We start from the raw sequence: 26,372 nt of genomic DNA on the forward strand, positions 1-26,372 counted from the left end.
TGGCTGCATGTGTCTCACAGATGGTGGGGTAGACAGGTAACAAGGCAACAGAAAGTGCCGGAGAGAAATGAACACGGTGGAGTGACAGAGTAACAAGGGCTTCTCCTCTACATAATTCTTGAAAGGAGTGCTTATTTGTTGTATGGTAGCAGTGTATAAAGGAAAAGTAACTTCCTCTCAGCTGCCTTTATTTCTGCACTAGTAGTCAATAGCTTCCATGCTTTTCTTTGCATTCATAAAAAATACGTAAACATGTGGCATTTTTTGTTGTGGTTTTACAAGAAATGGATTCTATACGCATTACTCTGTAACTTTCTTTCTTGTGTTGGTTTGCCTTGAAAAAATCCCTAGAAGTTTTGTTAAGTATGTGGTGTTTGCTGCTAGCATTGGGCCTATCTAGGACTGACCCATAAAGAAAAACTCTCCAAAGATTTCAGAGACGAAGCCCAGCCTGTTTATTACCATAGTCTTCATTTAACTCTGGCCACTCAATCCCATATTTATTGGGCAAAAGATACTGGAGGGGAAGTTCCTAGGGTATCTTGCTACTACTGTTATTTTTGTGCTGTTATTATTTTTTTATTTCTGATAATCCTTACCCTATAATAGCATCCCAGATTTTTTTTCCCTTAATTTCTTGTCTACCTGCCTAATGACTTACCTATTCATTTTGCCTTTTCTTTTGTCAATCTCATACTGTTTCTTTGGCATACATTCCTTCATTTACATACGTATAGATTTTACATTTTAAAAGACAGGATTGCTGCATTTATCCCCTAATAAAGAACTTTAAGGGATTTTCCCCTATGCTTTTTGTTTTGTTTTGTTTCCCCCTGTTAACAGTACTGCAAAACAAGATATGTTTTTATATACAGGTGCCTTTTATTTATGAGAAATGAACTTCTAAAAATAGAATTTCTAGATGAAGTGTATGCTTCTTTTTTATCCTAATGCATACTGCCAGATCGAATTCCAAAAAGATTATAGCCCTTTGCCTTTTAAACAGATATCTTTAATCAGCTCAGACCTGACTGCATATCAGTAGATCATGATGTTGCTGCCACTTTAGTGAGAAACCGTATGGCTAATTTATTTAATTACTCTCTGTAGGGTACTTTTCCACTTCAGTCCTCTACCGTGGGTCTTGGAAGAGCGGAGTAAATTGAGGAACAGTTCCCCCCATTGCCGGATGAAGCAATCATCCAAGTATGTGGCTGGGAGCTGAGAATCTGAGCAGCGGCAGGTCCAGCTGCCAAGGTGGTACAGTGGCGGCTGGGACCCGTAGACAGGAGTCTGTGCAATTAGCCAGGACGGTTACTGCATTTTTGGCAGTGGAGCAGCAGTTAAAGCAAAGAAGGATCTTTTTCCAAGAAGGAAAAACCATTTAATAAGTTTGGGTCAGTTCGCTCATAACAGCGCTACATTTGAGCAGGAGAAACCCCAGGAGCTTGGCAAACCATCACTATTGGCCAGTCTTCCTCCCAGCTCAAAAGTCTGAGGCCGTCCAGGCAGAACCTGGCTCTCTGCTTTGACTGTATCCATTTAATAGCATTCCTAGTTAACAGAGTGAAAGCAGAGGAATCTTTGCCCCCTTAATCCAGAGGAGTAAGATTTAGTGGCTGTAGAAGCCGTGGTTCAAGTAACTGCACAGCATAGGGGGCGGGCAGTCTGTCTGTATTGCGGGCTGTGTGCTTGGGCATGCAGCTTGAAACCTGGTCCTCCAAAAATGACACTGATGTTTACTAATGGCGCAGTGCTTTCTTTTTTGTAGATGAATCAACATTTGTATATGACTAACCAGTGTGAAAGTCTGATTTTATAGTGTGTCAGGGAGCCATCGTGTACCTGTCCTGTGAATAAATAAAGTAAAAACTCAGTACGTTTACATAAATATTTTAAAATACAGTGTGTTCTCCTACTTGTTCCATTTCACCTAGGGAAATCTTGCCAAAATAAAATCAAGTTTGAGTGTTTACAGTGCAAGAGAAAACCAGCTCATGGATTTTGAAATTAGGAGATGAATTGTGTTTGTTTTGTTTATTTAGGTTTTAATTTTTTCTCTCCCAAATAAATCTTTCCAATGAAATAAACAGGTCTGATCATCTAATGATGGATTATTTGAATGAAGATTGAAATTGAATTGGAAATGTTGAAAATGAGCTGCTTTATACTTTTCAAAAAGCTACGGCACCTGCAACCGTGATAAAAATTAGGACAAACATATCAAAAATCTTTGAACACGTGGCCCAGCCAGTGCCAACTTGGACAGAATCAGAACACTGGCTACTTAGAGGAAATATCTCAACATTCAACTAATCAAGGATGTTAATCTGAAGTAAAGATTGAAAATTGTGACATGGTTAGGATTGCTCAGAGCAAAGGTTAATGCTGAGAAAGAGAAGCTTGACTTCTTAGGATCTTTTCCCCTTACTGTGTATCTTCAACAACTAGAATGTCATAGTTATATGAAATTCACTCTCAGTCTTTAAAGTGATTTCTCCTTAATAATTTATCAAGATATATTTCTGGTTTAGGGATCTAATTTTGTCAAGTTCTGCATTCACATGCATTGCTACCACGGCCTCTAAAGAGTAAGGCCTGTGTGGTTCTATGTATGAGGCGTCAAGCTAGAGAGTAGTTACTCAAAAAGAAGCGAAGGTTTCTGAATCCTCACCGGCTACACACAGATTTAATCATGGCTTCCTGCAGTCTGTCCCATGGCGTTATTTTGCTTATAACAAACACATTACAACATTATTTCGAGGTTTTATCAGGTTGACCTAATGAACCTATTTCTTTCATCCAGGGTTTCTCAATAGTGGCACTCTTGACATCTTGGACCAAATAATTCTTTGCTGTAGGGAACTCTCCCGGGCATTGTAGGATATTTAGCAGAATCTTTGGCCTCTACCCTCTGGATGCCAACAGCACCCTCAAAACAGTTTCCAGACATTGTCAAGCGTCTCAAAGGCAAAATCAACCCTAGTTGAGAATAACTGCTCGAAACAGTTATCTAAATAAAACATGAACGCGTTTAAAAAGTTCAAAATAGTACGAGAGGTATGAGTGAGTCTCCACACTACCACCTAGAGAACACTTCTGCTACCTCAAGATAATGAATATGAACAGTTTCTTGTGGGTCTTCCAGAAAGTCGCCATGCATATGAGAGTGTATACACCTGCTCTGCATAATCATGACCACTCAACATACACCTTGATATTTTTCATGTAATAATATATCAGTGAGAGTTTTGTAATTACCATGCTCACAGACCTATATTGCTCTTTTTAATGTCTGCATAGTATTTCATTGCTATGGATGAATTATATCCATTTAACTAGCTACCAATATACGTGCAGGTTCTAATTTCTTATCCTTCCAAATAATGCCATGGTAACACGCTTGTATTTTTATGTTGAATACTGTGTGATTATAGCTATAAGATATAGAGTATGTTCCTAAAAGTGGAATTGCTGGGTCAAAGGAAAAATATATTAAACATATTTGTGGACAATGCTATATTACCATCTGGGTATAAGGGTAGCTATTTTCTCAGGTCATCAAGCTTTTAAATCTTTGCCCATTTGTTGGGTAAAAAATGATATCCCTTTGTGTGTGTGTTTCATAAAAAGTGAGAGTTCCTACATTTATAAGTGGTTTTGTGCCCTGTGATCACACTGCCTGTATATTCTTTGCCTGTTTTCCTAACAGCTTGTTGGGCATTTTCTTTCTCATTTGTAGGAACTCTTTATATAGTAAGGAAATTAGATCTTCACAGATGTTACAAATATATGTGTACTGTTTATTCATCTTCTTTCAACTTTATTAATATTTTTTGCTATAGAAATGAATTGTTTCAAATTTATTCCTCTTTTTGTTTGATTTCTGAGTTTGTCATACAGAGAGTCAGTTTCACATACAAAAAATAACTTTTTTTTCCTGTTTTCTCCTAATGCTTTGAGTTGTTTTTTTATGGTTAAGTGTTCAAGCCATCTGTGATTAGTTTGAGTATATGGAGTGAGACCACAATACTATACAGGTGTAACTTTTCCTATATAGAATGGTAATTTATTATATGTTAAAGGGCATTTCAACAGAGTGAGATAAAGGTGGTTTATTAACCGAATGCTGTTGACATAATTGCCTCATATTTGGGTACAAAATAATGAAGCTGGATCCATACTTGGTGCTTGCAGGGAACCAGTGGAGGGCCATTGCAGCTCCGTGAGGAAAAGCAGTGACCTCAGAATGGCAGGCGAGGGCCTTGTCCACTGTAGGGCTTTGTAAGTTAGGGTCATGAATTCAATTTTATTCGAATAGTGTTTCTTTTTCACATTTCTTTTGTACTTAGCATATATTTGGGGGTTTATATTTTTATCCATTCAGCATTTTTAAATGTATTATGAATATAACAGACATATTTGGTATTACTTCTGCCATCGTATTTTATGTTATGTTTCCAGCTCTTGATGTTTCTTTGGTTTCTACCTTTTGCTGAAATTCTCGTCATGCTTTATTTCCCTAAGGACTTGTGAACATTCACTGCTGACTTCTGGTATTGTCTACTGTGCCCGAGAAACATGAAGCCAACTTGACTTTTCCCCTCGTAGGCTAATTGCTTTTTCTGCCTGAATATGTTAAAGAACTGATCCTATAAAATTTTAAAACTCATTAATTCATATATCAGGGTTTGCGTGGCTGTTGATCTTTTTGTGGCCGTTATTTTGTTTCCTGGGGACAAAAGGTGTCTTCTCTATTTATTGGCTGATTAAGGTTTTAGAATATTTCAGGAATTTTTCTTCTATTATATCTTCGAACATTTGTTTCTATTCTTTTTTTTTTATACCTTTTTAAAAATAAATTTATTTATTTTATTTATTTATTTTTGGTTGCGTTGGGTCTTTGCTGCTGCGTGCGGGCTTTCTCTAGTTGCAGCGAGCGGGGGCCTCTCACCATGGTGGCCTCTCCCGTTGCAGAGCACGGTCTGTAGGTGTGCGGGCTCAGTAGTTGTGGCTCACGGACTCCAGAGCGCAGGCTCAGCAGCTGTGGTGCATGGGCTTAGCTGCTCTGTGGCATGTGGGGTCCTCCCGGACCAGGGCTTGAACCTGTGTCCCCTGCATTGGCAGGGGGACTCCCAACCACTGTGCCACCAGGGAAGCCCTCTCCTTTGTTTTTTTTAAGGTACACCTTTTGGGGTTTTTGTTGTTGTTGTCATCTTTGGAAGGCAGTCAGTTTCTCTTAAATTCAATGTTAACTTTTGTCCATTGCTCACTTTTCTCGAGCCTGCCCTGCTCTACCCTGACTGGTTTCAGCAGTGTCCATTCTGAGTTTTATTTCCATGGCCTTTATCTGTCATATCGACCTTTCCTTATTTGTCTCCTTCTTTGATATCTTACACATCTTATTTTAGCTCTTGTTTCAGTGAAAGGCCACATATTCTTTAGCTCTTTTCGCCTTGTCAGGAGCATTCAAAATATTTTTCTGTGCTTTGACCTGGTTCTTTCTGTGGAGATTGTTTCATATTATTATCATTTATTTATATGTCATATTCTTTTGTTTAAATTTTTTCTTTGTTATTTTTTGATGATGTCTGGGGGAGGGGGCTTCACAGTCTTTTCAGAACACTTTCTCATCAGTGTCTGTCTCTTCCGCACTGGTCACCTGTCACTTTGTAGTAATGACCACCTCCCTCGCCACCATTTCTTCTCCTCAGGTGAGTCGGAGGCCTCTATGCCTCACAGGGAATTTCTGTGCATCACAGGTTTTCTGTTAGGTGAATTTGCATTTATTTCTTTTCACTTTACCTCGATTGGTATCTGCTGAGTTGATTGCTCTTTGCTCCTTCCCGTGCCCTGCCATTCTCCTCAGTCACTTCTGGGGGGAAAAGGCATTTGTGTGCACATTGCCCTTGAACTGCAGTTTGCCTGCTGTGTTGAATTGAACCAGGGACCTCAGCCATGACTCATGCCTATCTCACCCTCTAAATAAGAGCTGATTCAGCTCTTTCTTGGGTTGTTCCACCTCTTTGTTGGAAACCTTTTCACTCTGAAGGTTTTGTCTGCTATTGACATTCTCCCTTGATTTGATCCTACGTCATCATATTTATCAGCTTCTATTCTGTGTCATTTGTAGTTTTAATTAAGGCTATCTCATAATTTCATTGAAAATAACTTTTCTATTTTCAATTGTTTTGCTGCTTTCTACTGGTATTAGGGAGGGGAGGACAGTAAAAATAGTACTACTCTACCTTCAGCAAAAGGCACTGCATTAACTGAATTAAGCAATAAAATAGCTGTGTTCACTAGATATTTATCAATGTTCTCTCTATTGTTTGAATAGGAGAATAGAAAAGTATAACACAATCTTGGGAAAATTAGGTTAAGACCCTTGAAGCACTTTATAAGTATGCTTGAATCAGGTGTGGATCTGCCCGCTCATTGCACTAAAAGTTTGGTCGGAGTACTGATTGCCGAGACCTCATGTGATAGGGAGGCCGTGCAAATAAAATTGTTGTTTTAGGGATGGCTAATATTTGGATAGGTGTGGTAACAGTATTCTGAGTGCAGAGCAGAGCACAAACTTCTGATTCTTAGTTCTCCACCAATATTTCTTCACTGAGAATAGCCAGGCCTCATGGGGACCTCTGGGGAGGTAGTTGAAATGAAGAGTAAATAGGAGTGAGGAAGGGTTTTTGAAGGTCAGCAAGCTTATCTTAGATTTCGGAGGGATCCCTGGTAGTCCTTTGAATGAGGGAATGCGATGATGAAAGCTGTGCTAAGAAAACTCTGTCTGGCAGTTGAATTGAGGTATTTCGTTCGATCCCACTGGGACATGGTGAGTGAGTCCCTGTTTGTACCAAGCACCCTACTGGGTACAGTTGTGCAAATTTGGGAACAATTCCTGGCTCAGGAAACTTAGTCTGGGGGAGTCAAGAAACTGACTTAGAAAAATCTGACTTAGTAAAACGTCAGTAGCAGAGTTGATCTCAACCCAGATTATTATGGGGTGGCTGTTCCGTGTTGCCGGAGTCCTTCCACTGTAGTAATGGATTCAGTCTGTCATGATATTACACCACTAAGGTGGATTCTGTGATTAGCATGGGGTACATTAAAGTCTACCCCACATCACCGGGATCCTGCTGTATGACATAAATTCAGCTGAATTTTAAACAGCGGCGTTTTGTATCCCGTATTTCTGTATTTGCTTTTTTCTAAATCAGGTTTCCATCCAGCCTCCTTATGGCTCACCCATCTTCTGCTTCACTCTCACCACCTCCATATCTTCTCCTAATTATACCTGGTAATGGTTCCTTCTCTAAGATAATGTTTTTTTCTTTCTTCTTTTATAAATTTATTTATTTTATTTATTTATTTTTGGCTGTGTTGGGACTTTGTTGCTGCACGCGGGCTTTCTCTAGTTGCGGTGCGTGGGCTTCTCATTGCGTTGGCTTCTCTTGTTGCGGAACACAGGCTCTAGGCGCGCGGGCTTCAACAGCTGTGGTACACGGGCTCAGTAGTTGTGGCACACGGGCTCAGTAGTTGTGGCACACAGGCTTAGTTGCTCCGCAGCATGTGGGGTCTTCCCGGACCAGGGCTCGAACCCGTGTCCCCTGCATTGGCAGCAGATTCTTAACCACTACACCACCAGGGAAGTCCCAATAATTTTTTTTTTGTCGTTCATGTCCCTGGCACTTTGCTCTGCACTTGTTTTTGTGTCAGTCTTGCCTAATCAGAATTATGGTCTACTTGAAGATATAATCTGTACTTAATTTATTTATACATCCCATGTTACTCCAAAAGATGATTTGAGCATGTTTCTTTCCTATTATTGTGTGTTGCCCTTTGCTGAGGTGGTGGACATTTGATCAAGGAGGGTCAGTATTTTATGAGCTAAGAACACACATGACCAACAGAGGAGTTTCTGTGTTTTTTTATTTATTTTTATCTATTTGAAAGTCCTACAAAGATAAATCATATTTATCAAGTCAACTTTATAGGAAAAAGAACATGAAGTTGAGACCCTTCCAGTATTGAGAAAGTGTTGATACAAAACATATTAGATGTAAATTAAACATAAATTGCTTTTCTGTAAATATGTACATGCTACCTCTTAAAATCGATGTACACCTTAAGTGTAAATTTTCCTTAAAATATTGGTATTTGTGATATTGGGAATCTGTATTTTACGAAAGAGCAACGGCTGCGGTCCTCTGGCTCTTTATCTCTCGGCAGCTGTGTCCAGCTGGTGGTCCACATTCCCCACTACTCCTTCAGTGAATGGAAACATTTAGGTCAATACTGATATAAAACTTCATGAACTTTTTTCTCTTTCAGCTTTGGTTCGCCTTTGTTAATGGATTTTCTGGGCAGATTTTATTTGAACGTTGGTGCATCGGCTTGTACAACGTGGTAAGCATTCTCCATTTCTCTCTGATGGCATGCAGAACTGCACTGTTTGTGTCTGGGAAGTGTATCTAAGTCCCTCATCTGCATCCATGGCAGGCAGCACAAATACATCTTTAGGGCCTTTGTTGCTGCCACACATCCTGCAGAAGCCCAAACTCTCCACACATGGTTTCAATCATAGCAGATCATTCTTGAATAACCCCATGAAATTATTAACCCACATATCTTGAAAATAGACCCTTGTTACCTCCTGACTAAATGCCTGGGCAACATTTCCATGTTTTTAGCTCAAGAAAAAAATTTCTGGACTACGTCTAAACTCATTCCACTCCATAATTTTATTTCTGAATTCTTAAACATATGCGAATATACAGTATGTAACCTGGTGACCTTTTTGTCCTTCTTGAAAGCGTATCTGTCCTTGTGGAAGAATGTTTTCTCCCACAGTTAGTGCTAAAATAATGAATTCTGACTTCCAGCTCCCATGGCGAATGGTAATCAGCTTATTTGGTATTTTTCATGATTTTAGAGTTCTGTTTTCATTACTTGACTGTAATGAATTCAAAAGCTGGAAATAAATATAAACTATAGACTAAAATGACTATGTAGCTACTTAGTCTTTTGTTTTACTGGCAAGGGGTGTAGCTTGGTGCTGTAGAGATCCGAGTATGCCACATTTCTTGAGTTGCACTTTCACCACTGTTTTGGACCCTAACTCTGACATTCTCTGCCCTGGGGGAGTTTATACTCTGAAGCAGCCATCATAGGTAGGCATAGATGGAAGTTACCAGACATACAATAAAATAAATCGTGGTGCTGTAAATATTTACAATTTGTATATACATTCGTGGCTGGATATTCAAATTGTCCATCTACTCAGACTCCGCCCCTGACACACCCTTTTTTAGTAGCTGCTCTGCTAGGTGTTATGTATAAAATGCTGCATACAACACATTGCTTCAGCCCTGTATAGCTCGACAGGTTAAGAGGGTCACGTCTAGACTAAGATGTTGCCGAACCAAGTTCAGATCTTGGGTTTAGACAGCATTCATAAGATGGTAACTGTGTTACTCACTACAAAGTACACTAGTACATTTGTTGCCAGTAATTATGCCCCCAAAGACAAAACTGACAGGTGATGAGAGCAGGGCTGAATTGATGGCCGTTTATCACCTATGCTTGAAAAGCTACTCTGACCCCCTGCCACATGGAAAGGGGCTCCAGGGCCTCCCCTTGGACAGATGGTTAACTTTGCAGGACTTAAAAGTGTTTTGAGTAGGTTAAAATTATGTGACCGCTTAGGGGGAAATATACTGACTGCTCCATAGTGATTTAGTGTTGGAAAAGGCCAACCCAGACCCACATACGTACTTGTAATTAGAAGGCTGAGACCTAGGAGGCTATGTTTAGCGCTAAGGACTGAAATCCATGTCACTGGTTACACAATGAATGGATTTTAGCCCCCTTTTCATGCTCAGGCAGGAGTGCTAGTTTCTTTCCTTAGCACTCTGCAGTCTTGGGCAGTTCAGATTCATCCGACAAACTCACATTGAGTGGCTATTACACATCAGATGCCGATAGGCTGTAGGATGATGTTGGTCAAAATATGGTCCCCAGACCACTTGCATGAGAAGCACCAGGATTTCTTTGAAGGTGCAGATTCCCGAGCACCATCCTGACTTAACAAAGAGTTTCTCAGAGGTACTGAGAAGCAAAACAAAAATTTAAATAAAACTCTCTAGCAGTGGCTACCCACATTAAAGTTTAAGACCCACGATGACCTCTGATCCCTAGGGTTGGGGATATGTTTTATACCCTTTGTGTCCTCCAGATGAGAGAGAATATCGCAGCAGAGAAGTGAATTCCCAGGTGAAATGGCTCTGTGACCACGGGGGCACGGTACCAGTGTGGGAGACGGTCACCAGGGAGTGGTGGCGGAGTTGGGACAGTCAAATCCAGTGGGGTCAGAGGGTCATTGGCCTCCACAGTCAATCAGTGGAAGGGCCAAAGCTTTTGAGGACTTGGAAGTCTGCCCCCATAGCAATTGTCTTGGTAACTTTTGTTTGAAATAAATAGAAACTTAGAGAAGAGTTGCAAAAAAGAGTACAAACAACGGTATACCCAGACTCATCAATTATTGGCCTTTTGCCTACCATTTGCGTCTCTCTGAAGACACGCACACATGTGCGTACGTAGGCTTGCGTGCACATACACTCCAACACGTATATTTCTGAGCCAGTTGGGAGTCAAGTTAAGACATCATGCGCCTACTGTTCATCCTTTAGTGCGTAGCTGGACCATTCTCTTACATGACCACAGTATAATGATCAAAATCATAAAATTTAACATGGATACAATACTACTATATAATCCGTACTACCCCATATTCCAATTTTGTGATTACTCTTCTATTTAGCATTTGCTTCCACTCCAGGTCGCTCCACAGAGACCCAGTGCAAGAGGCAGTTTGTGACATCTGAGACGTTGCTACTGACCCCTCTTCTGGGCTGGAGTCTCCCTTGCCATTTTCTTTTCTTTTTTTTTTTTTTTAACATCTTTATTAGAGTATAATTGCTTTACAATGGTGTGTGAGTTTCTGCTTTATAACAAAGTGAATCAGTTGTATCCCTTGCCATTTTCTTCAAGCAGTATTGCTTTCTTCCTTTTCGGTACTTAACGCTTCATGTTTGATTCCCCAAGCCAGCTAAAGTAGAAAGTCATCGTTTCTCAGTCTAATTCTCAGAGCAGATTACATAGCATTGAAACTCCTCCATCTCCCAAGGTCATGAATCAGTGCCATCCTATTAGATGCTCATTATATCCATAGTCAAATTTCTACATCATTTTAGGTTATGAGTAGAATGAGACTACAGAGGCTACCAGTAACAAAAGCTACCATGGTCAAATGGATTTCAGCTACATTTTATCTATTTTTTTAGTGAAGAGATAACTCTTTTTAACGCTGTTTCAGAAAATATATCCTCCTTAATTTTATCAAGCCAGCAGAATTTGAAGAAAACGGAGCCAGCCTTACTTATAAACATAAATATAAAAATTGTATATAAGGTATCAGCAAATAGAGTTCAACAATGTATCAAAAGAATAAAATATTTGACAAAGAAGGATTTATTTCAGGAATATAGGAGGCTCAAAATTTTTAAATGTTTCTAAGTATCACTGTATCAGCCAAAAAAAGGAGAAAAATGTGTTCCCATCAGTAGATGGTGCAAAAGTCTTTGAGTCAGTTCAGCTGCCAGTTCCAAAATAAGGACTCTAAATAATATAGGAAAGAAATAAGTCAATTAACTATAATGCAGACTATTTATTTAAAAAACCCAGTAGCATATTGCCATAAATGGTAAAATTCTAAAATGATTTCATTTTATATAAGAAATTAGTCAGGGATTCCTGCCATCACTATATAATTCAGCATTGTTTTGGAATTTTCAGCAATTGCCAAGAAAATTAAATAACTATTACAAATACTAGGAAAAAGTAAAATATTTCTGTGCTTATACAAATATGTGCACCAAAAATGGCCATGTTAAATATGTTCATATATGACTGTACATCTAAAAAACCCAAAACATACCAGTAAAGAAATACTAGAATTATAAGAAAATTTGATAAGGTGGCCAGATTCATAATAAATATATAAAAACCCATAGTTTTTTTCTGTCCTGGCAATCACTAGCTTTTTTTTTTTTTTTTTTAATTCTAACAATGAGTACTTAGAAATGCAAGGAGAATAATAATTCCTTTCAAAATAGCAATTAGAATTATACATTGCATAGGAATAATTTTTATAGTACCTACATGAAAAACACCCAAAATCTTACCTAAGTATATGCAACAAGATTTAACCAAATGGAAAGTCATACTATTTCCTTGTATGGGAAGACTTAGTATCATAAAAAACTTAGTATCAACCCTTCCAAAATTAGTATATAAATTTATGTGATTCCATATAGAATCCCAATGGATGATTGTTTGGGGGGTGGGAGGAGAAGGGAATTGCATAAAATGATATTAAGGTATGAATGGAATTAACAGGCATCTAAGAATAAATATGCAAAGCATGTTCAAAAAAGACCAATCAGAAAGGTAGACTTATCTGAACATCTGACTATACTATAAAGCTGCCATAACCACATCAATGTGATACTGACAAGAGAACTGGACAAATAAGTCAGGGAACTTAACACTAAAGTTGGAGGTCCAGGGAAATGTACATTTTTTAAAAGTAAGAGTCAACATCTTTAATTTTTCAAGCTGGAGAGTATTAAATAGAATATAAGAAGCATTGCTGATAGGGAAGCAGGGAGAAGATTGTTGTCCTTTCTGAAGGGAGAGATAAACAATGGGAACCTTTTCTGAAAGCAGCCAAGCAGCATCTTCTAAAGTTTAAAATACATGTATTTTTTTACCCTTACAGACCTACTTTTGGGAATCTTTCGCATAGAAATAAAAGGTAAAGGATAGATATTACAATACGTTCTAGGTGTTTATTACATGATGTTTGTGGCAACGAAGAACTAGAAATAACATGAATGCCTGTCCATAGGTGATGGTTGAAAAACTATGATCCATCCATACTGTGAAATAGTATGTGAGCATGAAAAAGGCTGCTTCGGGGTCAAACCCAGGGTACTTGGGGACTTCCCATGGTGTATTGTTTAATGAGAAAAATAAGATGAAGAAAATGTGTTTGATGTCTTGTTTCTGTAAAGCAAATAATGATCCCGAGCAGTGTGTGTGTAGAGGGGGAAGGGGTATGCTACAAGCTGGGTGAGAAATCTGGTAGGTTGTTAGACTGGGGGTGTGATGGGGGAGAGGATTTGAAGTGGGTGGAAGGAGGAAGTCAAGTGAAAAAAGGAAAAGAAAAAATAAAGCTGGCTGTGTAAACAGTATGCAGATAGCTTCTTTAACCAAACAGTGAGGGCAAGTTTATATACTGAGTGTGCAGAGCTTTTGAGATGTTTGTGGGGTGCTTTCCTCTAGCGTTTGTTATTGTGAGATGTGAATGCCACCACTCTGGATCTTTTTCTCCCTGAAATCTGTAGAACATTGACATCCCAGGGCTGTTTTCATCTCCGCTCCCGGGTGAAGATGGAGCTGCTGGTGCGTTTTATGGGCCTCACCCCACCGCAGCTCTACTTGTTTTATCCCAACAGACTTGGAAAAGGCTGACTCCTCTGGCCGGATGTTCAGACTCCTGGGAACTGGTGTGCAATCAGAACTCTCGTAGAGACACACATCCAGTTCCCACGGCCCTGAGAGCTTGCTGGGCTTGTGGGTACAGACTTGCTCGATGCTGATGCAGAGTAGAGAGTGACCCGTGCACACACCCAAGGAGAAGGTGGTCCTCGGGTCTGCCGCACCGCCTGGGCTGGATGACACGCTTGTTCCAACCCTCTTCTTCAGCTATGTCACATGCTATAGAGGACAGGTAAAGGTAACAGTCTTAGGAAGCACCCTCCGAGGGACTTCCCTGGTGGTACAGTGGTTAAGAATCTGCCTGCCAATGCAGGGGACACGGGTTCGAGCCCTGGTCTGGGAAGATCCCACATGCCATGGAGCAGTGAAGCCCGTGCAGCACAACTACTGAGCCTGCGCTCTAGAGCCTGTGAGCCACAACTGCTGAGCCTGTGCACCACAACTACCGGGCCCACGTGCCACAACTACTGAGCCCATGTGCTGCAACTACTGAAGCCCGCATGCCTAGAGCCCGTGCTCCGCAACAAGTGAAGCCACTGCAATGAGAAGCCCACACACCGCAACGAAGAGTGGCCCCCTCTCGTCACAACTAGAGAAAGCCCGCACACAGCAACGAAGACCCAGTGCAGCCAAAAATAAATAAATAAGTAAATAAATTTATTAAAAAAAAAAAAAAAGGAAGCACCCTCTGCCCAAGAGCTCATCATCCTGGGAGGTCGTTCTGTCTCCATCCCAGCCTTGTCTTGTGCCGTGTCCCTAGCAAACCGCCATCCTGAACGTCCTAGAGCTTCCCCACAAGCGTGCTATCCGTGTTTGTGCCTCAAAGCTTTGTGACGGGTGTTCCTTTCATGGGGATGCTTCCCTCTGCATCCCTCCCACCCACATCCCTTACCATCCCGCCAAATCCTGCAGGTCCAGTACCTTACAGGGCAAAAGCTCTTTAGTCCAAGCATCCTTCCTTGATTCCCCGTCTCCTCTCCCCCAGGAGTGATTTTGCAGAGTGGTCTGTTTTATATGTTTGTTCTGTGCCTGTTGCCAGCTGCCCCGTCCCCAGCTCTGCAGCAGACGGAGTTCCTAGCAGTCGGGGACCTGCTTCCTTGCCTTCTTCCTCCTCCTGTTTCTAAATCTCTCTTTCCCTGGGGATTATCACCATACCTGGCCCATCATGCATTCCCCTTAGAAGTCCATCGAGTGAATAAGTGGGTGAAGGACATAGTGCTTCCTGAAATGTGAGTGTAAAATCAGGATGGAAAGTTGCAAATGGGGCCTCAGCACTCACAGGAAAACACTGCCACACCGCACAGAGCTCACCATGGTAGGATTCTAAGTCACAGCTCGTCTACAAAGGAGGGCATTTGTTACTGGAACAAGACTTCTTGGCTAATCACATATTTAGGATGTTGTTTTTAGTGTTCAGTCTATTCATTTTATGCTGATTAGGCAACAGTTTAAACTGGTCTTTCGTTTGTTTGTTGGGAGGGTGTGCGGGGAGTCGTGAATCATTGGACCTCAGGTTGGGACTCGACCGAGAGTTAAGTCATCATCGCGTAGACCTGAACCACCAGAACCGCGTGAGTGGAAGGGCCTCTGGTGATGGCTCAATGTTGTCTACGCAGATTTTCACGGCGCTGCCCCCCTTCACTCTGGGCATCTTCGAGAGGTCATGTAGCCAGGAGAGCATGCTGAGGTTCCCGCAACTCTACAGGATCACCCAGAACGCCGAGGGCTTCAACACCAAGGTGAGCCACGCACGCACAGGGCCCCTCGGAAGGCACGGGCGCTGCGTCCTGTCCCTCAGCGCTGGTACCTGCTCAGAGGGGGCGTTCGAAGGGAGGTGAGGCCCCGGGTCTCTCCCGGTATCGCAAGCCCGGTGAATTCAGGCTGCCAGATCGGGAAGAAAGCGTCCATCCCTTCCTGGTCCGTGAGGCCTTCTTCTTCCCTACGTGGGCCCCCCATGACCATGTGGCCAGCGGCCCCCATGCCCCAGGACCTGTGGGATCCAATCGTCCCCCACCCAATAGAGCCCTGTTGCCTGGCACGGCCCTCCCTCCATCACTGCCTGGTTCTCAGGGACAGGAAAATGTCCCTTTAGCCAGTGAGGAAAATTGGCCAGAGGTGAACACAGGAATCGAGTCAGGCGTGGGTATTATTTTCAGTCTGGAGGATCAGGAAAGAGAAAACATCTAGACAGACAAGGAGTAGGCAGTCCCGAGATGAGCCTGGCTTAGGTGTTACGGGCGCCCCGCGATCAGGAGCGGCTCAGGGGTCTGGTGTGTCACTGACCCGCCAGCCACGGCTAGAAGGGCAGAGGTGAGGGCCCCCCGCCGGAAGGGGAAGTAGGTACCCGGCTGGGTTGGGAGGCAAAGATGCCCACATGCCTGCATCGCCGTGTTTCCGTCTCCGGTGTTTGTGCAGGGGGGGATTCGGAGGCTGGAACAGAGGCTCGATGCCCAGCTCATTTAAGACACCATGTGCCGGTTGTGTGTGTGATTAGCCTGCGTGGACACCAGCCTAGGCTTTAGGGAGGATGCCACGGGAGTCCTCGGTAGAGAGCAATCTCTGAAGCCTTCGTTTTGAGCCAGGTGTCGTGCTTGTCTTCCTTCAGGGCTGCCTCCTGTTTGGGAAAGTGTAACAGACATGTCCACATCTGGAAAACACACAAGGGGACACTGCTGGTTCAAGTGTGTTCCACGCACAAGGAGACGGGGCTGACTAATTGTATCGGTCCTTGTTCACCATGGCTCTGTCGATGGGAAATATGGCCTGTTTATTCTGCATTGTTTCCGTAAATCGGTGTTTTACAGAGTTTGAATTCAAAGGCCACGTAAGGAGGGAGGTAGGAAAGGACCCGTTGGAAAGGTAGCCGAGCTGAGGATGCTTGGAGACTGACCTGCAAGCGTTTTGAAGATCTGGGGGCGGGGGGACGGGGGCATACAGAGGGCAGGGAGAAGATAGGGGAAAAATGAACATTTAAAATAGGAAAATCCCACTGTCTCATAATTTCTCATTATTTTCTGTTGTCCCGTCACTACTTAAGATCCAACTATATATATATGACAATTCCCAGAACAATTTCTAGACTGTTAAATAAATTCAATCTGGCTTTAGTAATTCTGTCATCTCAGAGTTAAAAAGATGATTGAAATGCATTTATGAAACCGTAAGTTAGAAGAAACTGAACTTCATGTTCTTTTGTTTGACCTCTCAGGTGTTAAAGAGAATTTTTAAATGTGAATGATATTCATCTAAATCCCAAAAACTGAAAAATTGAATGGGAGGGATTTTAAGGGGTAAAACAAAAGATTGAGCATGCTGTGTAGGAATTTACATTGTAAATGTTTTTCATGCTTTCAAAAGTATGGCTTCAGTCTCTTCATTAACAGTTTGACCCAATACCCTTTCTCTGGATGACTATAAAATGCAGTCTTTCTTTCCGTTCTAAAGGAAATGGATCATTATTTATTTTTTTGGATGTGGGTAGATTGTATATTGTCCTGTTTATATGTGAATATCTCTCTAGGTCTTTGTACTAGAGTAATATTATCTGGAGATAACCCAGTCATTTGTATGTAAAAGTGAGGAAATTGGGGGGTTTTTTCGCCTTCCGGAGCTGGGCATCGCAACCAGCATCCTTGACAATGAGGGGCTTGTTGAGCTACACAGAGGTCAAGAGGGTGGGCAGCTCCTGACTCCCTTGGTTTGTTTTCCCTTAGGTTTTCTGGGGTCACTGCATCAACGCCTTGGTCCACTCCCTCATCCTCTTCTGGTTTCCCATGAAAGCGCTGGAGCACGGTAGGTAATGGCTTCGAGATCCAACTCTCAGCAGGTAGCTTTGCAGCCCCTCAGTACCAGTTGCTCACAATTTTTTCCCCCAGTTCTGCGGACCCAGAGATCACAGGAACAAATTTCAAAAGAAAAACATACGAAACATCTAATGAGAACTAGTCTCGGCTTAATAGCATGTAGGTTTCACCCATTCTGGCTCTGAGAACCCATTTTCTTTCCAGTTGCCTGGAGAGTTTAAATACTAGGAATTCTAAACTTTATTTTTAATAACCATTTGAGTCAAGGATCTTGAAGAAAAGCACTGTCCTATAATGAAACATCGATGCCTCTTGTCCACAAGTTTGAAATTTTCTGTTAATTGCTTGGGCTTTCGTTTTCCAAGCCTGACATACCTCTATGCCAAATAACTCAAACCTCATGAGAGTTTTATTTTATGCCCAGTTTTCTGAAAATCTCCTTTCCTGGACGTACACTTTTCAAGCCAACGTTTAAAGCTTGCTGGAGGACTGATTCTCCCTGTTGGTTTCAGTCTTCCCTAAGCTGAAGGAGGGTGTATTCGTTCATACTTCTTAATACATCCAAAGTGTGACCTCTTAAAGAGACATACCTTTTAGTCTCAAAAAGTGAAAATGTATTACAAGAATGCTACTCTTTTACCCCTCTCAGATCATAATAATACCCCTGGGGAAAATTACTCCAAATGTTGACTAGACAAGGCCTTTTATTGTACAGAGAACCAACAAATACAAAGTTTCCAAGCTTCTTTGTTTCTGTCAGTGTTTTTTTGTGTTTCAGATGGACATGATTCATCCTCACTGATGTGCTTTAACCTGTCAAATATTGACAGAGAAAATGCATGCACAACGAATGTGTTATACTCTATGACCTTTTCTCTCAGTTTCATCAGATGCCCTGTTCCTTCAAGGGTCCCTAAGTCTCTAACTCAGAAAATACAATTTTCTGCTTCCAGCCCCACCCCCAAAGGGGCAGTCTAGTGGAATCATTCTCTTTGAGCGATAAAGCTTTCCTGTGATTCATCTTTACTAATAGTGGATTTAATTTCTTTTGAAATGGTTTTGTGAGTAAGGGCTTACAAATATAAGAGTGTTGACTGTGGTTTGTTTTAGAAGCTCTGACAGTTTGGTGATAAAGCAGCCGTCATTGTATCAGGCTGGGCTGGTGATGGGAGGTAGTGTGTCTTGTGTGTCTCATGAGCACAAGAACAGGTTTGGCAGGTGTTCTCTCATCCCGGAGCCCAGCCTTTCATCCTTAGGAAGAGACAGGCCCCTCACCCTCTTATCTCGGCATTGACTTTGTCCCTAAATATGCAGTGCTTGCCTTTGGACTCACAGAAGTTTTGCAAGATGGTCATTTCCTCGCCTGCTTCAGAAGGAGCTAGCGTGGCCCGTTTTCAGCAAAGACGATGGTTTTCTGGTCCTGAGTCATGATTATGTGCTTCGAGATTGTGGTTGGTAGTTTATGTTGGGATCATTATTGTTTACCCAGATTCCATCACGTAAATCCATTCATTCTCCTAATGTGGTCTGTATTTAAAAGGGGATAGAATCCCAACAGTCACTAATTTACCCAAGAGATATCACCAGATGAATTTCAAGTTGGTTTCTATCACCCTTACCTGCTTCCCTCAGATTAGCAATTTGCCAAGCAACCAAAAGGATGATTTTTTTTTCCATCTTTAAAATCATTATCACCATCATTGTCAGAATCATTATTTCATCATATGCCTTCAGCATAGAGGTTTTCTTTTGGTTGTGTTGTAAACAGTAACCTTTTGAGTGAAACTGTTGAAGGTGAAATAAATAGCAAACATTAAGCGTATCTGGCAAAGAACAACAGGAGGCCAGTTGGTGTTCTTGCTCACTAGTTGATGTCCTCTAACAAACGGAATGAATATTTTAGGATTAATTTCTAAATTCTCACTGTTAATATACAGCAAAATGATTATTGTTCCTTAGCGCTATTCATTCATGTGATCCTTATGTCTGAGACACTGTGGTAGATTCTAAAGGTGGTGGGTAAATGAATCAACGCGGGTCTCACCTTCAAGGAGTTTGTAGTCTGGTAAGGGAAGTGGGTAGTTCTCTCGCAAGGTAGAAAATCATTCTCAAGTAAAATACAGGTAAAGTGCTCTCGGATTGTAGAGGGCTGAGAGAGAGATGCCTTTCATTTGGGATGATTCAGGGCTCATTCGAGGAGATAATGTGTAGCCTTAGCCTGAAAGTCCAGGCAAAGGGAGATGTGGAGGGTTGGAGGGAAGAGCCAAACGAAGGGGAGCGATTCAAGACAGATGTGGAGAGCTTGAGAAGGTCATCCCTTACAGGGTGGAAGGCAGGGAAAAGTTGGAGAAGGCAGGTGAAACCTGGATTGCAGAGGGCTTTGAATGCGATGTTAAGAAATCGGGACTTGCTTTGGAAGCAGTGAACAGTCAGTAGAATTTAGATCAAGGCAAGTATTGTGATCAGAGCAATTTCGGGGAAATGAATCCATCGTATCTCGTTAAGGTGAATGGTAGAAGGCAAACTGGTGGCAAGAATCCTAGTTGGGTTTCCGGCTGATCCAGGGGAGCTTAAGGAGGGTTAGACCCAGGGATTGGGAACGTGTTTAGAGAGGAGAGAACGTGTTTAGAGAAGAACTTATTCAGCAAAATTACTGCAGACCTATGATGTGCCAGGCGCCGAGGGTGCGGTGGACATAAGAGCATGTCTTGCTCTCTGGGGGCTTCCATAAGGTCAGAGCTGACCATCAGGAATGGCACACATAATTGTTTAATAGCCAGTGTGCTGCGTCCTACAGGCTGCAGGGGGAGCTTGTAATACCGGGACGCAGCCTAGTCTAGCGGGTCAAGGAAGCGTATTCTCCGAGGAAGCAATACTTAAGTTCTTAAAAGATGAATAGGGGGTGATCCAGTAGGGCTGGGAGGTATGGGGTAAAGGCGGGGAGAAACAGCATTCCTGGCCGGGAGCTGGGAGAGCCCGTGGGCAGTGGCTCCCAGTGGGGTGGGGGTCGGAGGGCGGGACTCGGGACCTTGTTCAGCCTCTGGTGAGCGTTTCCGGACACTGAGCATCCCTGGCCCTGGACAGTGAACCCGCCCACCGTCACCCTTTTCCCTATCCTTGTGCAACTGTGAATCAAAACACGTCTGCACACATTTCCAGCGTCCCTAGTCGAGAGAGCTGTAGCACTGTGGGTGTTAGGTGACGGTCAGATCACCAAAACCCAGATGGGGACGTTTTTTAGTGAAGGGTTTAAGGTAGGAGAGTTACACCATGGGACTTGCCTCTGAGGAAGATAAGACAGCCGTGTAGAGAAATACATAAGGTCTGGCAAGAGCATGGGTTTTGTGTGTTTGTTTTTTCGGGGCGGGGGGGGAGAAGGAAGTCAGAGGTGAAAATCAAGAAAGCTTGGAAGTTTGAGAAGAGCCGGGATATGGCAGCTGATTCGATTACTTATGTGCTGATTGTCCTAAATAGAAATGCGCTCCTGTTACACTTTGAATCGCCCCTTAGAAGGATGCATTCACCCTGCTCCCAAAGAAGTGTAGAAACGTGACACCAGTTTGAGACAAACTGGGGCACTTTCAGAGTATGGGGACCCTGATCTCACAGAACAGTGCCTTCGGGCCCCCCCACCTCCAGCCCCAAGTCCTGCTGGAAATTTTCCGTCAGACACGTGCCACACTCAGAGCCCTGGGGGGCTTTGCTCGACCAGGGGCTGAGGTCTACAGAGCAGCTTTGTTCCATTGTTTCATGCTCTGTGGACTGTGTCGCGGAGATGGTGGATTTTACCAGGAAATTCTGTCCGGTCTCCATGGAGACAGGCTTAGGTACATGCAGTGCTGGTCACTTCCCAGCATCATTGTTGGGAAGAAACGTTTCTAAGAAGGTGTGAGCCTGTTGTTCATTCCTTAGGAAGCTTCCAAGAATTTTGCTTTGCTTATTTTTGCGTGGTTTTGGATAGAATTTTCAAAGCAGTCCTTGGCTGATGGAGTTGGTGCTGATTCATTTCAAGTTTCAAAATACATTTTTCCACTCCAGCAATTCCGTAAATCAGATTTCTTCCAACCATCACAACCTTACGCTCACGGCCACGGCTGGCCTCTAGCTCCCAGCCTTTGATCTGAAACATGATTTTAGGTTAAAACCAGAGACATCACCTTTGCAGGAACCAAAATTCATCAAGACCTTGGTGTCAGGCCACACTCGGGCTTTCCATTGGCGTATCCAGTCTGCATATTTGAACAAACCCTCCTTGAAGTGGAATGTGGTTATTGGCAAAAGGCCGTAAAATCCGTTTTGATTTAAAAAAAGGAACTTTTCAGATTTTTCTTGATGGAATTTAAGAGGGAGGTGATGGGAGTATACTTAACAGCAGAGAAAAATTCCCGAAAAAAAATTGTTCTTGATTCCGCACACTCCACACCCTGGAAACCATTCCCTCCTCTTTCTAGAAGAAGAAATACCATGTGGATACTTCGAAATACCATGTGGATAATTATTGGCACTAATTAAGCAACAAGGTCTCTGAACATTCTTGGAGAAGGCTATTTTATACTTTTTAATAAATGTACTACTGTAAGACGAGGCATGTTTTATAAACTGAAATAATAGTGCACATGTATAAAATGAGATGTAGGGGTACTTCTCTCTGCCTGTGCCATTATTGGGTCATTTAAGCTTGAATTATTTATGACCTATACCTATTACTGTAAACTTGGTTATTTTCTATCATGTCAGTTTCACGTTAAGCTAAGTTGGGGCATGACTGCCATTGTTCTCTGAGATTGCAACTTCTTAAAATCAATTACTCATTCATTGGAAAAAAAAAAAAAAAAGATAAGTGAGTGTGTCCTCTGTGCAGGTCAGTATTGGTAGATGGTAGTGCACATGACAGGCAAGGTCCCTGCCCTCGTGGAGCTTACACTGGACAAGGCAGGAGTGAACAAAAAGTGTAGCGAACGGACAGTCGAGGTCAAATGGAGTGCATACCAAGGACCACTAACCTGGTTCCAGCTTTAAGGATTGCCCCCCAGAGGATGTGACAGCATAGTTGAAGGCTGAGCAGGAACAAGCTGGGGAAAGAGTAAGGAGGGAGGGGTTTCAGGTTACGGGAAGTAGCATGGGGTGAGAGGGTGTGACTCCTACTCAAAGAAGACACCTATGGGTGGAGGATTGGGGAGCAGTGCTGTGAGACTGACTGCCTTGGGACGATAAAGGATGGAGACCAAGGAATCGGACCATTTCCAGCCTGTTGGGACAAGTGAGCCTTTTGTAGTATGAGTTTACTGGGAGCCATCGATGGGTTATAAGCGGAGAACCATGTATCTGATGAATTTTAATGTGACCACACCGGCCGGGATGATTGTTGACATTCGGCTGGTTGGCTGTTGTGTGGTCTTGTGTCGTGACCGTGTCAGAGAAGAGGATGGATTAGAGGGCTGCTTAGGAGGTAGAATTGGAAGGGTCCGATATTGCATTAATGAGTGCTTCCCTAGTCTGCCTCAACCTGTCAGGAGAATTGTACTCTGTCCTCAACCTGTCAGGAGAATTTGCTGTTCTGTCACAAAGCTTACCCGTAAAATACTATATTTTAAAGCATTTTAAAGTAAGGTATGGGAAACAATAGCCGACATTTTCTTCCCATTGCAAAGTCACTGACCATACTGTGTACCCATTTTAAGATCTAAGATAAATGAAAAAGATCCAGAGACGAACATTCAATGCTAAATGGGACAGAAAAGGGGAGTAGTAACTCCATGTGGCTTCTGCCATCTGGGAAACCCACTGAGAGGACAGGGTAGTATGAACAGTCACAAAATCCTGAAGCATATAAATGAAGTGAATGGAACTTGCTCACTAAAAACGAGAAAGACAGAACACTCTGGAAGCTTCTGGATTTATACAGATGAAACTATAGCTAGCGTATAAATCTAAATCACTAGTTGCTAACCCCGTCACTGTAGTACATTCAAAACCAAGTTTCCAAATTCAGAACGTTTTCTTCTGTTCTGGTTAGTCTGAAACACAGTGAACTCGTAACGTAAAGTCCGCCTCATGTGCCTACAGGACTGTTGTTTGGAAACACAGAATGGGGCAGAAGGGCCGTTGCTTTAATGCACTTAAATGTTTCTTACATTTCAGTGTCTCTCTTAAAAAACTCTGGGCTACATATATTTTAAACAGTTGGGTTTGATGTAATGTTGTAAGAAGCGTGAGCCAGAGTTCCCAGATTTCACCCATATAGCTTCTATCGGGAAGTTGAATCGAGGTGTATTAAGGTGGGAATAGCTGCTACAACAAACAGCCCCCAAATATCAGGGCCTTAGTCCAGTAAAGGCTTATTTCTGCCTCGTGTAACGATCAAACGGAGAAGTGCATTGTACATGGGTGTATTGACTGTATTTTCTTGTTTTCTGCATTTGTGATGCCCTGATATTTGGGCCCGTGATCCTGGAGAGACTGTGCTCCCCGGGTTGGCTAATTCCTGGGGAGAGCAAACAACTGCCCCACAAGCATGCCTTTGCTTCACGGCCAACCATTCTGGCTCCCACACCCCCAGCCATCTCTGTACCTCACTCTCTTAGACCAGGCCAGTATCCCCTGCCCTAAGTCACCCCCGGGCCAGGTACCCCATAACTAGGGATCGACCTAAAACCCAGAGACTGTTGAAATTACTCACACTATCCAGTCCTGAGCTTAAACAGTGTACCTACCCTGCTCTGTCCATTTTGTCCCATGAAAACCCCACTAGAGGCTCTGGGCCATGCTCTCCCCTCCTGCCTCCTGATTGACCCTGCTGCTTTCCCATGGCCCTGCCTGACGCCCCGTGCGCCCTGTTTCTAGGGATCCGTGAGTGTAAACTCCTTCCTTCACGATCATCACGTCCATGTCTGTGTGTCTTTCGACACCCGATTAAAACAAGCCCTAGTTATTCTCGATATAGTGGCGCTCCGTCTGTGCAGGGCCCCCGAGTTCACCCTCCGCCTTCACGTGGGGATGGGAGAGAACAGAAGGACTGCTTGCTCTTAACCTTCTCTGGGAGGAAGCGGTCCATCACTTCTGCTCATGTCTGATTGGCAAGAACTAGTCACGGGGCCCCATGTAGGTACGAAGGGCCGCGGAATGTCATTAGACTACGCTCCCGGGAATAAGAAAAGAGCCTGTGCCTACGAGGTGGCTGTTTGACATTGGCAGGCAATCGAGTTTACTTTCCATCATCATTTTTACTTCCTTTTCAAAATCTATTTTTGGTAAACAAGAGTGAAAAAAGAGATTGAAATCTGAGTTTCACGTCCTTAACTTTATCCAGCAGAAATGTCAGGAGGGAGGAGAAAATCCAGCAAAAGGCTTATATAACCAGGAACTTAACCCAGTGCTGGTTATGAATGTAATTATAATCACTAACACTTGTATAAACTCTACCTTTTAGAAACTCTTTCCAATAGTTTATACCACTCTTTACCAAGAAAGGAGAAAATAAATTTTCTCTTTGTGAATACATAGTGTTGGAAGCAGAAAGAATTGTTTCAGTTGTAGTAGAGACAGTACAGACATTTGAGCAAGATGAGTTCTAAGCTTATTTGTAAATTAGCTATTTGAAACTTGGAAGACATTTTCACTCTTAATATTCATCTAATAGTAGCTGGCTGGCATCATACCTCCTCTGAACCTCCGGAGTCTTAAGAGGCCCCAAGGGTGAGACGGGGGAATGGAGAGCCTGATTAATATTCTGGAATCAGGCCTGCTCTGAACTAGTGCTGCTGAAGGTTCTAGAAGCAAAAGGGTGGGAGAAGGAAAACAGGAGGAACTTGGCATCTGCTCTGCAACCAGGATTCTTGGCAGGTGTCCCGATGTGGAGGGAATGGCGCCACCTCCCCTAATTCTCCCGATGGAGTCCTGTGTGAGTGAGATACCTGTGATTTTTTTTTTTTTATAAAGTTTTTAAAATTTTTGGCTGTGTTGGGTCTTTGTTGCTGCACGTGGGCTTTCCTCTGGTTGCGGCGAGCGGGGGCTACTCTTCGTCGCGGTGCGCGGGCTTCTCATGCGGTGTCTTCTCTTGTTGCGGAGCATGGGCTCTAGGCGCACGGGCTTCAGTAGTTGCGGCGCGTGGGCTCAGTAGTTGTGGCGCGTGGGCTTTGTTGCTCCGCGGCATGTGGGATCTTCCCGGCCCAGGGCTCGAACCCGTGTCCCCTGCATTGGCAGGCGGGTTCTTAACCACTGCGCCACCAGGGAAGCCCTACCTGTGATTTGGAATCCAGGCGCTCCACGGATTCTTACTGCACTAAAAACACACACATACGTCCACCCCATCTGTTTTCCTGATCATTAAACCCTGTCTTCTCTGGCTGCACAGCACTATGCTCTAACTTAGTCTTCAAATTTTGCTTTTTGTCCGAGGCCTTTCTGAATACATTTTTGTGCTTTAGCTGGGCCATGATGTAATGGGTTTAATGAGCATTTAATTGAAATGGCATCCTTATATGATGTCATCAACCTAGCCCTCTGGAAGCATCTGAGGTAAGTTCCTTTATCATTCTGTTTAGAAAATGAGACATACTTTTGTTACAAACCGTGGGTTTTCCCACAGATATTTTCAGAGAGCTTTTTGCATGCAGCATTTGGGGTCATCACTACTCACGCGAGGGTCCACGTGGGTTCGTCCCCATTGTTCACAACAGTCTGTTTTAGTGTCTGCGTTTCTAAACCTCATTTGGCTAATCCTACATCGTGTCAGTCCCTGGATCCAACCAGATTTTGCAGATAATGTAAGTCTGGACGAACAGGCTTAGTGGCTGCTTTGGGTCTGAGGGTCCTGAAGCCAAGGCATTGTATCGGCTTCTAAGAGAATGACTGGCTCTCAGGACGCGGCTTCTAGCTCTGGTATTTTGTAATAATACTTCCGATGTTTTTGGCGGCACCATCATTATATTAGGTTTTACACCACAT

General features: G+C 42.9%; 1 protein-coding gene across 2 annotated transcripts in view; it reads left to right on the top strand.

The window, feature by feature from the left end:
• The window catches only part of LOC137751745 (phospholipid-transporting ATPase IB), a 445,791-nt gene that overhangs the window by 285,071 nt on the left and 134,348 nt on the right, over positions 1 to 26,372 (top strand). Inside the window, exons 27-29 of one of the 2 annotated variants that reach the window (XM_068526375.1) lie at positions 8,335 to 8,409; positions 15,240 to 15,362; positions 17,337 to 17,415. In XM_068526375.1, the coding sequence (XP_068382476.1) occupies positions 8,335 to 8,409; positions 15,240 to 15,362; positions 17,337 to 17,415 (277 nt within the window). The remainder of the gene's footprint in view (positions 1 to 8,334; positions 8,410 to 15,239; positions 15,363 to 17,336; positions 17,416 to 26,372) is intronic. The other variant, XM_068526376.1, reaches the window with a different exon arrangement.

The sequence above is a fragment of the Eschrichtius robustus genome, chromosome 18 (assembly GCF_028021215.1).
Source record: "Eschrichtius robustus isolate mEscRob2 chromosome 18, mEscRob2.pri, whole genome shotgun sequence".
Lineage (NCBI taxonomy): Eukaryota > Metazoa > Chordata > Mammalia > Artiodactyla > Eschrichtiidae > Eschrichtius > Eschrichtius robustus.